We start from the raw sequence: 12,292 nt of genomic DNA, 5'->3' as shown, positions 1-12,292 counted from the left end.
GAATATTGTATACATAATAAATAAATAAATATATTTTTTTAAAAAAGAAAAGAAAAAGTGCCTTGTAATAATTTGTCTTAATGGGGGTATGGATTACATGGATGCTGGCATATAGCAAAATTCATGTAATACTTAAGATCTACATGTTTAGCTGGATATAATATAGTCCCATAAATTAAAATGTCTTGAATGTTTTAAAAAATGAATAAATGTTTTCCTTGAGCTAGGCATGGTGGCTCACACCTCTAATCCACCCAGCATTGAGGAAGCAGAGAATCACCTTTGAGTTCAGGGTCATCCTGGGCTGGAATGAGACCTTACTGCTAATAAACAAAAGAGAAAAGGTGTTTGCTAACGGATTGTGAGGCTCCTTGACAAGCAGATGTTAGAAGACAAAATAATTGCAAGCTGGTAACACAATTGTCATCATCAGAGTCTTGTGAGACAGTGGAGTTCAAGCATACCCCCTTCTGCCTAGACTGGTTATTGCAACACTGAAGGTTATAGCCTGGGCCTCTGTCTCCATCCATTCATATAGAGTAGTGGATGAAAGCCAGACAGTCCAGGCCAAAACAAAACATGGGAGACAAAACTTTTCACAGAAGTTTAAGTAGCTAAAAAATCAAGCTAATGACATAAATACTAACCAATTGGCACAATTCAAAGTGTTATGCAAAAAAAACAGTTACCATCTGCAAAGGCCTGCTTGGTTACGTGTCCTAAGGTAGCGATCCGGCTAGATGAGCTCAAGGAGTCATGGACCTAAGGAACTTGTTGAAATGATGCCACAAGAGTCTTCAGCATGAGAAGGTAGGAAATATCTGAAACAGGAAGCATAGACATGCAATTATTGGTTACTTAAGCACAGGAACTGCCTTCCCTGGGCAGAGCTGACTGCTGATTTTATGATTTGAGGGGAATTATAAAACTTAAAGATTGACAACCTTCCAAAGGTAGGAGTAAGCTCGTGTGGCACTGTGCCTCAGGTGGAACAATTGTTGATCGATTGGCATTCAGATGTTTGTTGTGATGTGCACCGCCGTGACACCCGCACTCCTGGGCAGGCTTACTACAGTTACCGGTCACCTGTCTTCACTGTTGACAGTGGTGCTGCTGCATGGAATGACCAGGACAGTACACAAATGAAATTGTTCTGAGTCCTGAGCTTGCAGGGGTGCACTGTCATGCATGGCTGATGTGTTTCCAGTCTCCATTCGTTCTTCTAGAACGTTTTCTCAAATGAGAACAGGGATTTTTCTCTGTTTTGTTCACTGATTATATTCCTATACTCAGCTACTTCTAGGTGGCTTGGGATGTTTGCTTCCTCTTCTTGTCTTAAGATGGCTTGAGAAAAAAGGGGTAGATATGTCGTGTTATTGTGTGAATGAATATGAAAGCCCTTGGTGGTGTTTCTCAGCTCTCCTTTTTTTCTTCCTTTTTCTTTGGATATTCTAATAAAATTACTTACTGTTAGTGGGTGCGTCCAGATTCTTGGGTCTTAATCAATGAATTGAAGAAGTGCACACATGGCAAAGTAGCAAGGGTTGCTTCAGAAGCAAAGCAGCAGCACCAGTCAGATACGCTACCAAAGAGGAGTGGACTCTGGGTTAAGAGGCTCCAGGCAGTTGTCTCCAGCCATGCTTTGTGGGGGCTTGGAGGAAGAGAAAGAATTGGATTGCAAAGGGAATACTATGGGTGGTTTCTCTGTTTTGCTTGACAGGCTTAGATTATGTGAGTAATGCAAGTCTGCTCACAGCCCACGTCCGTTCCCATAATGCACCCGATTTTAATATGCAATGCCCAGTTACGAGAAGCATAAGATAGTATTCTAGGAAATCTCTAAAAGTTCACTGAGCAGTTTGCCTTCCTGCACATGTGCCAAAACTAGTTCAGGCCAGATCTGCCCTCGTTCCCATTCCTGGACATGTACAGGAATACATTGAAATAGAAACTGTCCAGCAAACAAGACTCCTTGATAATCGTTAGGGAAGATTTAGAAACTCACTCCATTGTTTGTGTGCATGTAGCTATCTGCAAGCAGGGTCCTAGGATGCTGGCTTATTAATGGATGGGGCTGCATGCCTAGTACCTGCCGGTGGGGTTTATTTCCCAGACAATGTGATGTCACAAACTGATAACCTGTTTGCTAAGACAGAGCTAAAAGTACTGTCTGAAATCTTTATATTTTACTTCGTTACTATTGTGTGTGTGATGTGCATGTGTGGGCACATGGACCATACGTGACACATGAATGTCAGAGGGCAGCTTTGTAGTGGTGGCTGTTACCTTCCACCTTCACATGGATTTGGAGACTCAAACTTAGGTTGCCAGGCGTGCACAGCCAGTGCCATACTGATCTCTCACACTTACCCTTAACTCTAATTCTGTAGGAAATTCATACCGTGATAACCTAGTCTAGTAATAATTTTATATAAGCCTGCTGTTCTGGCTGTCTTATAAGAAGCATGGAAATACCAAGACTTACGTTTTTTTCTTCTTTACCAAGGTACTGAGTGTAACACGTCTGCATCATGCGTGAATATAAGCTCGTCGTTCTTGGCTCAGGAGGTGTTGGAAAGTCAGCTCTGGTAAGTCATTCTTTCTCAATGGGAGTTTTTTACCCTAAGATGTTCATTTCTACTGAGGTATTTTTTGTTTTGTTCTCATATTAGTGTGTAGCCAGTAGAAATCTTGACATTGAATTTTTAATTCTCCTGCCTCCACCTCCTGGAAGGCCGAAGTTATAGCTTTCCAAGGCCATATCCTATTTTTTGTAATGATAGGGCTAGAAATCAGAGCTGCATGCAGATAGCAAAGCTCTCCACCAACTGAACTACAGCTCAACTTCTGTTCATATTTTCTGTTTCCTAAGACAATTTTTGCCAGGTATACTAGGCTGGCCCTGAACATGTGACCATCCTCACTTGTTCTGGGATTATAGGTGTGTGCTACCACATCTAGCTCTTTTAAAGTATGTCTGTAGTTAGTTGTGTTTATCTGATTAAATTAGCCCATAACTTTATGAGCAATACAAGATTTTTGTTGTTTTAGACAATTGTTAGTTGTGTCTGGGTGGATAGTGTTTAAGTTAATGATAACATAGTTTAGACTTTCCAGAGCAACAGCCTATTTATACAGTTGTATATTTGCATTTTTAGTGCCATACAGAAATCAACTTTTTTTAATTTATAAATAGGCATGTACTATATATTTGCAATTAGTCCTTTTCCAAATCTTTGACTATCTAGTTTTGTGTAATTTTAATAGGCATACTGTATTTTCACTAGCAAGAAAGAACAGATTGATGTGAGGACTGGGGATGGAGAAAGACCGCATCACCTGGAGTGTTCAGAAGAACGTAGGTCAAGACAGCGGCAGTGTGGGGCTGCAGCGAGATCCAGACAAGCACAGGATGACTTTCTCTTACCCCAGTGAGAGAATAGCCACCTAACGCAGAACTTGACCACACTGAGATCAAACTGAGAAGTGCAATGTGGCATTTGCTTTGTCTTCTGTATCCGCAGTAATGGGGAGGCGTTTATTTTGTTATGGGTTAAAGTTATAGTGCCAGAGCCTTGCGGTGGTGGAGCAGCTCTCGGGATGGCAAAGGCAGACAAATCTCTGTAAGGCCAGCCTGATCTGTAGAGCAAGTGCCAGAATAGCCAAGGCTACACAGAGAAACCAGTCCTAAAAACAAAGAAACAAACAAACAAAAAAAAATTGCGATGCCAACAGGACATAGATGCCATTTGAATAGCTGTTGTGCCGTTTACACCATGGATTTACACCATTGTATAGTTAACAATGACAAAGTGTGGTGTGTGCTCAGTATGCACACAGTCTGATTTGTCCTTTTCCCCAAATAGTTTTGATCCATCGTTGTTTAAATCTGAGGTTATGGAACCCACAGATCCAAATAGTTAGTAGTTTAAAACGACAGATTTAAGCTGGGCTTCGTATCTAGTACTTGGGTGAAGCCAGAGGGTCACTGCAAGTGCAAGGCCAGCTTGGTCTACAGACTGAGTTCCAGGCTAGCCAGAGATACATAGCCTGTCAATCAATCAATCAATAAACAAAATTTACAGATTTAGGTTTGTTTGTTTTTTTCTTTAGAAATATAATATTGTTTTTTTTTCCAGACTGTACAGTTTGTTCAAGGAATTTTTGTTGAAAAATATGACCCTACGATAGAAGATTCTTACAGAAAGGTAGGTGACTTTCTAAAAGCCTTTTGATTTTAATACAATAGTAAATACTTTTAGTTTGGAGCTATCAAATGTTTTAGATACACTGATGACGAGGTGCTTGTTAGTTAGAAATGCTCGTTCTTGGCATTTCTTGTCCGCAGCCCAGAGACTTGTGAGCATTTACACACACATTTGTAGAACTTTTAGGTTATTCTGACCCCAGAATTGTAGTTGGACTGTCACTTCAAGAGGCAGCCCCATTTTCCCAGGCCTCACTCACTGGAAGGAGTGGCCTCCAGTTCTCCTCTCTAGAGATAGCCCATAGTGGGTGTCCTACCCTTGCCACCCACAGCCACAGCAGAGGTGAAGCACTGTGTTTGCGAGCACAGCACGTGTTGATAAAACAGTGTGCAAACATTTTTAGTGTAATAGTGTGAGAGTTGTGTCTGCTTTTCTGTAGCATCTGGCGCTCCGATTGTGAAGTTACTGTGTTTCCCTCTTTCCATTTGCCCACCACAAAACTGGAAAAGCTTCCTGCACCGCAGCTGTGAGGCAGAAGTAGTCTTTTTCCTTCTGATCTAATTCTAAGTAAATTTCATTCCTAGGAAATGTTAGAAAGAATAACATGGATATATGCTTTATTTTATAATTAAGACACTGCTTCCTTGTCACCAGAAATTGTGTCTGTCGATGACAAAAGGTGTCTAGGGAGACCGGGCGGTGGTGGCACACATACCTTTAATCCCAGCACTCGGGAAGCAGAGGCGGACAGATCTCACTGAGTTTGAAGCCAGCCTGGTCTACAGAGTGAGTTCCAGGACAGCCAGGACTGTTACACAGAGAAACCCTATCTCAAAGGGGAAAAAAAGGTGTTTAGGGAAATAAAGGCACACCCAAAGCATTATAGGAAAGCTGATAGGAAAAACCGTATTGGAACCGTTGCTTTTCTGCTTAAACTGTTTTGAAGGCATTTCTATTCCAAAGTTAAGTGTTGAGTGTGTCACACTGTGGCTGAGTCTTAGTACGTCTCAGTACATGCAGTTTGCACCAGACTAGAATGGGGGGCTTTGGAACTTCATTACTGTTCAGTTGCTGCAGTAAACACTAGGAGCAAGGCAGCTTGTAGAGCTTGTCCACCGTGCGGCAGGTGGCAGTCAGAGAGCAAACTGGGAACAAGCGGTAGCTTTGAAACTCCAAAGCCGGTCCTCTGTGTTATCCTTGCACCGCTCCAAACCTCCCAAACAGCAATGCAAAGTGGGAACCGAGTGCTCAGATGCCATCACCTATGGGGCCATTCTTATTAAAACCGCCACAGTGACTTAGCTAGTTTTAAGTATTGCTCAATATTACCCTGTAAAGTTGCCATAATCTATATCTGTTCTAATCTTAACTGTTGTGGGTATTTTACATGCATGAAAACTAAAGGACTATTTTAACTTTTTCTTCAGCAAGTTGAAGTAGATGCACAGCAGTGTATGCTTGAAATCCTGGACACTGCAGGAACGGTATGTAAGTTAAGTTATCAAAGGATATGCAGTGTGCATCAGTTTTTAAACAGTGCGCTTTATGAATGGAATGGATCAGTTATTGGAGAAATTTTTAAATGCAAATGACAGAGTGGAAAATTTCATGGCCTGTGGTTGTATTGGTCCCTATAAGACAGTATATTATATATTTCAGATCATGTTGACAATGCTTAGATATATATTTATTCTTTGACCATATGAATTGTTTTGATTGGTAGTTGTCCTTGAAGGTCCTTTTAAATAACTGCATCAACTCTGTTACTGTCCTGAAATGCCTATGGCCAGCTAACTTTATGAATGGAGATTTGTTATGGTTTGTTCTGGAGATGCAAGGTCTAGGAGCAAAATCTGGTGGTGGCTTATTCCTGACAGAGCCTGAGGCAGTACTCATCAAGTGGCAAGACAGAAACATGTGTATCTGTGTTTCCCCTCCCCTTCACCTGTAAGAAGCCACCATATTCAATCCTAACTGCTTCCCAGCAACCTCACCTCTTCAGTTCATAGAATCAAGTTTCTACCCTCTGGATGCCTCAGAATCAGGGTAAAATTTTGGCACATGAAGACTACTCAGTCTATATCCAGACCATAACAACTGATTAGGTTTGTAGGTGTCCAAAAGTAAGGGAAATGTGGTACACATCAGCTTCTTTCGCACAGATGCCCACGCCCTAGGAAAATGATGACATCACAGTGTGCTGCACGTCTGGGAGAAGACTGGTGCTCAACACTTGATGATAGGTTCAAAAATTGCTTTTAATACTGGATAGGGGTGGTGCACACCTTTAATCCCAGCACTTGGGAGGTAGAGGCAGGTGAACCTGTGAGTTCAGGGCCAGCCTGGTCTACAAAGCAAGTTCGAGGACAGCCACAGCTATACAGAGAAACTGTCTCAGAAAACAAAGTTTCTTTTAGAGACCAGATGTCTCTCTTCCAGTTGGGCATGTGTTATATATAAATCTATAGTGTCGTTTTTTAAATGAACTTTGTTATGCAATTCTCAGACAGTATCTTGCTATAATGTGTGATTTTAAGGAATGGTGTATAATACTCCAATATTCTTCAATAAGCTGTGAAGTGTAGGTTTGGGAATTATCTAATTTGGTATCAAAACATATCCTTGTCTTTTAATCTTTCTTCTGTAGGAACAATTTACAGCAATGAGAGATTTGTACATGAAGAATGGCCAGGGCTTCGCTTTGGTTTACTCGATCACAGCGCAGTCCACATTTAATGACTTACAAGACCTGAGAGAGCAGATTCTTCGGGTTAAAGACACTGACGATGTAAGCAGGCTTCTGTGGTCAATGCCGTCATTTCCTACACCTCTGTAGCTGAGGACTTGTGAGGTTCTGTTTTTCTGTCAGAGTAAAGTATGTAAAAAAAAAAAAAATTAAGTTTCTTTTAGAAACCTAGATTGTTTTCCTTGTTTGAATTTTCCCCTCCCAAAAAGCCCTTTAGGAGATGACTTCTAAGTGGCCATTAGTAGTTTATGACTTTCCCTGTACTGCTCTTTGAAATCTACAAACATTAGAGAGATGCAAACAGCGTGATGCCACTAGTAAGTATGTTGACTTCTACTAAGTTGATTTATTTCATCATAGATATGAAAGTGAAAGGTTCCAGCTTAGACAGTGAGAAGCTGAAGTTTCTGCTATAGGAGCCTCCTTAATTTCTCATTTCTGTGTTGTGCAGCTCATTAAATGTATGTCAGAAACCGAAGTTGATTCACACCGTTAGACATTTTTAAGTGTTGAAATATGCTGGCTTTTCAGAGTAGCACCCTTTGTGCTTCCCCTTTAAAAGGGTGTTTTTGATTGCTGTGATTAAGTCCATCGTGGCATAATTTTCCCTCTTTCGTAAGCAGTTTAGAGTGGGTCTTTATCGCTGTCTCTGTTTTACCCTCACCAATGTCATTGTAGGTTCCAATGATTCTTGTGGGCAATAAATGTGACTTGGAAGACGAAAGAGTTGTAGGGAAGGAACAAGGTCAAAACCTAGCAAGACAATGGAACAACTGTGCATTCTTAGAATCTTCTGCAAAATCAAAAATAAACGTTAATGAGGTATGTGTGCATGGTGTTAGGGAGCTTTTTATATTTAGTGTAACATCTTAAATTACTGGAAAGGCGCCTGGCCGAGTATTTGAGAGCTTACTGTTACAGAGAAGCCTAGGTCAGTTCCCATACCTACATGACAACATTAGCATGTGTTGCACATAATAAACTCATGAGGACACACATGTAACAGAATCTTAAGAGAATGTTCAGTTAATGGGAAAGCACTGCAGGAGAACTCCAGGTTAGTGTGTGCTCTTACAGGAAAGAGATCAGCCTTGAGAGCAAGTGCATGGAAAGAAGTAGCAGCATTGCGGTTCTTTGTGATGTGCATACAATGCAATTACTGTTAGAGGGAAAGTTGGGCAGAAGGCCAGTATGGGAACACACTAAATTCATTGAGTATTGGAGGGAAAAGGCAGAAAGACACACATGGTTCCTGAAGGGAGTGAAGCTATTTAGAGCAAAGGCATACGGAAAGATCTGAGACAGTGAAGAGGCTTTTTTTCTCTTTTCTTTTTTGTAGGATAGGAGAGCTCTAACTGAATTGAGTAGAATTCTGCAGCTCCTTCAACTAAGTTTTTACTTTAAGGAAATTAGTTTTAAATTTCTCAGAAATAAGAACTTGGTACTTGTGAAAGACGGGCTTTACTCACTCTGCAAAGGAGCACTGGCTTCTGGGGTTTCCTGATAGCCATAGGGATTGCCGGGAGATTTTGTTTGCTTTTGCTTCGCTTTTTATTTTTGGATTTTGAGCTTGTTTTTTCCTTTTAAAAATAATAACAGTAATAATAATAATGTATTTGCAGATCTTTTATGATCTAGTGCGGCAAATTAACAGAAAAACTCCAGTGCCTGGCAAGGCCCGCAAAAAGTCGTCATGCCGGCTGCTTTAATGTCCTGGGTGTGTTGTAGCTCTGAGCCAGGTATGTTACATTCCTTTGTTTTTTTCTTTTTCTTTTTTTTTAAATTTATTTATTTATTATGTATACAGTATTCTGCTTGCATACCAGAAAGAGCTCCAGACCTCATTACAGATGGCTGTGAGTCACCATGTGGTTGCTGGGAATTGAACTCAGGACCTTTGGAAAAGCAGCCAGTGCTCTTAACCTCTGAGCCATCTCTCCAGCCCTGTTACATTCTTCTCACTGCTAACTTTATTCCAAGGACTGCCATAAAAGCCAGCAAATGATGTGGGTCCTTAAAAATAGATACCATGACTTAGCATGATAATCCTAGAAACTAAAATTATATTTCTTTCATATGTATAACTTATTTAACTTTATGTGCGTTGGTGTGAAGGTGTCAGATCTCCTGGATCTGGAGTTACAGGAAGCTGTGAATTGCCATATGGGTGCTGGGAATTGAGCCCGGGTCCTCTGGAAGAGCAGCCAGTGCCATTAACCACTGAGCCATCATTCCAGTCCCCTAAAATTATATTTCTTTACCTATCATCAGAACTCAGATAATTGAGATGGAATAGAAGAGAGTTTTACAATGTGTGTGGTATAGCACCATAAGCTTGTGATGCCTCCACTCACCCAGGAGCAGGGAAGACACTTCAGAACAAGCCTTTGAGGCAAAACAGATGAAGAGCCTGGCACTAAAGAGTCACTCTGTTGGGCTGGAGAGGTGGCTCAGTGGTTAAGAGCATTGCCTGAATTTCAGGATTTCAGTAGATTGCCCAGCTTCTGACTTTGTGGTTTCCGCCATGCTGTTCTGGTTTCTCTAGAGTCACATGAGCCCGGGAGCCAGGCTGGTTTGTTAACTGAGAGTTTAGGGAAAGCCTGTCAGAATTGGAATACAAGAAAGGGCAAGTAGAAGTCAGCAATGCAGGAGGAAGGGTCCTCAGCAGAGAGAATGACCACAACCTCGGAGTCTAACCAAAGAAAGACTAGGGGGACATTACATTCTTTATGGGTTATAAAAACAGGCATTGAGTAAGATCAGTGCTTATAACGTGAGGTCAGTGTCTGTCACATGGTAAGCACTGTCTACTCTATCGTTTGCCCGTGGCAATTATCGGCTATTTTAGTGAGCATTAAAGCACAGTGCCATTTTATCTTTACCTTGCGATGTTTTGTTGTTTGATTGCTTGGTTAGTTTTTGGTTTTGTTGTTTGGTTGGTTGGTTTTTGCTTTTTTGTTTGGTTGGTTGGTTTTTGAGACGGGGTTTCTCTTTCTTTATTACGTAGCTCTGGCTGTTCTGGAACTGGCTATGCAGACCAGGCTGGCCTCAAACTCCCACAGATTGGCCTGCCTGGGATTAAAGGCATATACCACCACAGCTGGCTCCATTTTGAGTTACGTCTTATTTGCTGAGTAGCTCCAGCACTCAGGATGCTGAGACAGGAAAGGTTGCCAAGTTCAGGGCAGCCTGTGCTATACATCAAGTGCTCATCTCTAGTGAATAAAAGGAAAAAGTATTTCAGTGTAGGCATGTGTTTATAGAGTCACACAAGTAAGCAGATTTTGGCCTGCTCCTTTTTTTGTTTGTTTTGGTTTTGGTTTTTTGAGACAGGGTTTCTCTATGTAACTTTGGAACCTGTCCTGGAACTTGCCCTGTAAACCTGCCTCTGCCTCCCAAGTGCTGGGCTTAAAGGCCACCACTGCCTTGCTACCTTCTGTTTTTTGTGTACAAGTGTTTTGCCTGCTGTATATATGAGTACTGTATGCATGCCTGGTGTCCAAGGAGACCAGAAGAGGGTGTCGGATACCCTGGAATTGCAGGGTCCTCTGGAAGAGCAGCCAGTGCTCTTTACCATTGAGATGTCTCTCCAGTTTGTTTTTCTTTTTAATCTTTGGAAAATAATATGCAGAAAGTTACACAGAGCGTGGCCTAGAATTTCCATTTGTGTGGCTTCCAGGGGGGGCAGTGGTGTAGACTGCCATCCTTTTTGGAATAAAGATATAAAAATATCTTATCCGTCATTAATGTCATGACTAGAATCAGAGCCTTTGTCTGTTGTTTCCTTAATTCCTTGTTGTACGGTTTCAGTTAGTGTATTTATTGTTTTCTCTTCCACAGGTCTGAAGAACTGTTGCCCAATTCAACAGTGCCAGCATTCCAACTTTGTAAACCTACCAACGTCTTCACTGGACTTTCCTGTGGTGGTGCCCTTGAGGCGGATGAAAGCCACTGTATCAGTTTGCACATTCTATCACTTTTCCAGTTCACGAGATATTTTTACTTCTATACTAGGTTCTAGAGTATGCAGCTGGTCAGACCAGAGGCTACATCCAGTATTACTGCTAAGAGACATTCTTCATCCACCAATGTTGTACATGTAAGGAAATGGTGTACTGTATACTTTACCACACCCCATACTTTGTATTGGAGAGTACAATAATGTAAATCCTAAAAGCACCACTATTTTAGCATAATAAAAGAAAGTCCAAAGAGCTCCTGTATAGACTACTCCAGATAACTTCGCTTCTTTGATACTTGTAGCTTATTGTAATTTTTTTTAAATTCAAGGTCATTATCATTGTATTATACAAAAATAAGCGCTTTGATTAACACAGCTATATAGTTTTTTTAATTTTTCAAAATCCTGTGGAGACAGTGATCTTGTCTTTAAAATATGATAGTCCTTTCAGTATAATGTCTTAGATTAAAGACGTTGCCTTTAATATCTGTTGGGAAGGAAATGTCCAGACTTTTCAAATCTCCTTATTATATGTTTCCTTTTTTGTTTACATAGGGAACAATGTTTATAGTTGTGTGTACAGTGGGGGTCTACAACAAGAAGTGTATATTTTCAAACAATTTTTTAATGATTTAACAATTTTGTAAATCATTTCCAGGCTTCTGCAGCTGTAGATTCTCACTGTGACTCCTTGCTTGCTCATGCCTATGTGTGTCTGCAATACCAAATACACAGGGGTAGTGCTGTGGCCTGTTAGTGGTTGTTTCTCATGTGACGAGTACTGTGGATGTGAATGTGGGAAGTAATTTTAATCATGTGTAATTGGTCACAAGGCCTAACCGCAGTAATTCTTGCTGTTTTATTTAACAATGCCTTGTTGCTTTGTGTGCATCAACGTTTGGGTGTAAAGATTGTGTGTCCATCCAACAGGGAGCCACAGTATTTAAATTGACCAACCTGATGTTACAAGGACTTTGAGGTGGCCAAATGTAAACTAAAGCCTTAATCACAGTGGTGCAATTTTGTATAACTTAGCATCCGTAGTTCAATAAATCTGGATTGCCGTGCAAGGGCTTGCATTATAATTACTTGCCACTTGAATGTGTTTTGTGTAATGTTTTAACAGTGCTAGTAAATAAATATGGGTTTACCTTTTTAAATGTAATAGGTGTTATTTTCCACAGTGTGATTTCATAATTTATAACTTACAGGTAAACCAGACTCTTAAATCCAAGATGTCAGGATTTGGTTTGTTTGGGTTTGGGGCGTTTTTTCCTAGATTTGTTTGGCTGTCCACGTAAAACTACCCTTTGAACTTTTCCTTGAGAAAGAATGTTGTAATTCAAGCAGTATTACACATGAACAGATGCCTTTGGC

The 12,292-nt window shown here is 40.8% G+C and overlaps 1 protein-coding gene across 1 annotated transcript in view; it reads left to right on the top strand.

The window, feature by feature from the left end:
* Rap1b (RAP1B, member of RAS oncogene family) overlaps positions 1 to 12,075 on the top strand; it is a 34,387-nt gene extending 22,312 nt beyond the window's left edge. Inside the window, exons 2-8 of the mRNA XM_005357901.3 lie at positions 2,507 to 2,588; positions 4,140 to 4,208; positions 5,636 to 5,692; positions 6,856 to 6,996; positions 7,633 to 7,776; positions 8,577 to 8,693; positions 10,795 to 12,075. Coding sequence (XP_005357958.1) covers positions 2,532 to 2,588; positions 4,140 to 4,208; positions 5,636 to 5,692; positions 6,856 to 6,996; positions 7,633 to 7,776; positions 8,577 to 8,663 — 555 coding nt within the window. The 5' untranslated portion in view covers positions 2,507 to 2,531 and the 3' untranslated portion in view covers positions 8,664 to 8,693; positions 10,795 to 12,075. The remainder of the gene's footprint in view (positions 1 to 2,506; positions 2,589 to 4,139; positions 4,209 to 5,635; positions 5,693 to 6,855; positions 6,997 to 7,632; positions 7,777 to 8,576; positions 8,694 to 10,794) is intronic.
* Positions 12,076 to 12,292: the final 217 nt, after the last annotated feature.

This window comes from Microtus ochrogaster, chromosome 24 (genome assembly GCF_000317375.1).
Source record: "Microtus ochrogaster isolate Prairie Vole_2 chromosome 24, MicOch1.0, whole genome shotgun sequence".
Lineage (NCBI taxonomy): Eukaryota > Metazoa > Chordata > Mammalia > Rodentia > Cricetidae > Microtus > Microtus ochrogaster.
This window is presented reverse-complemented; position numbering and strand designations above follow the sequence as displayed.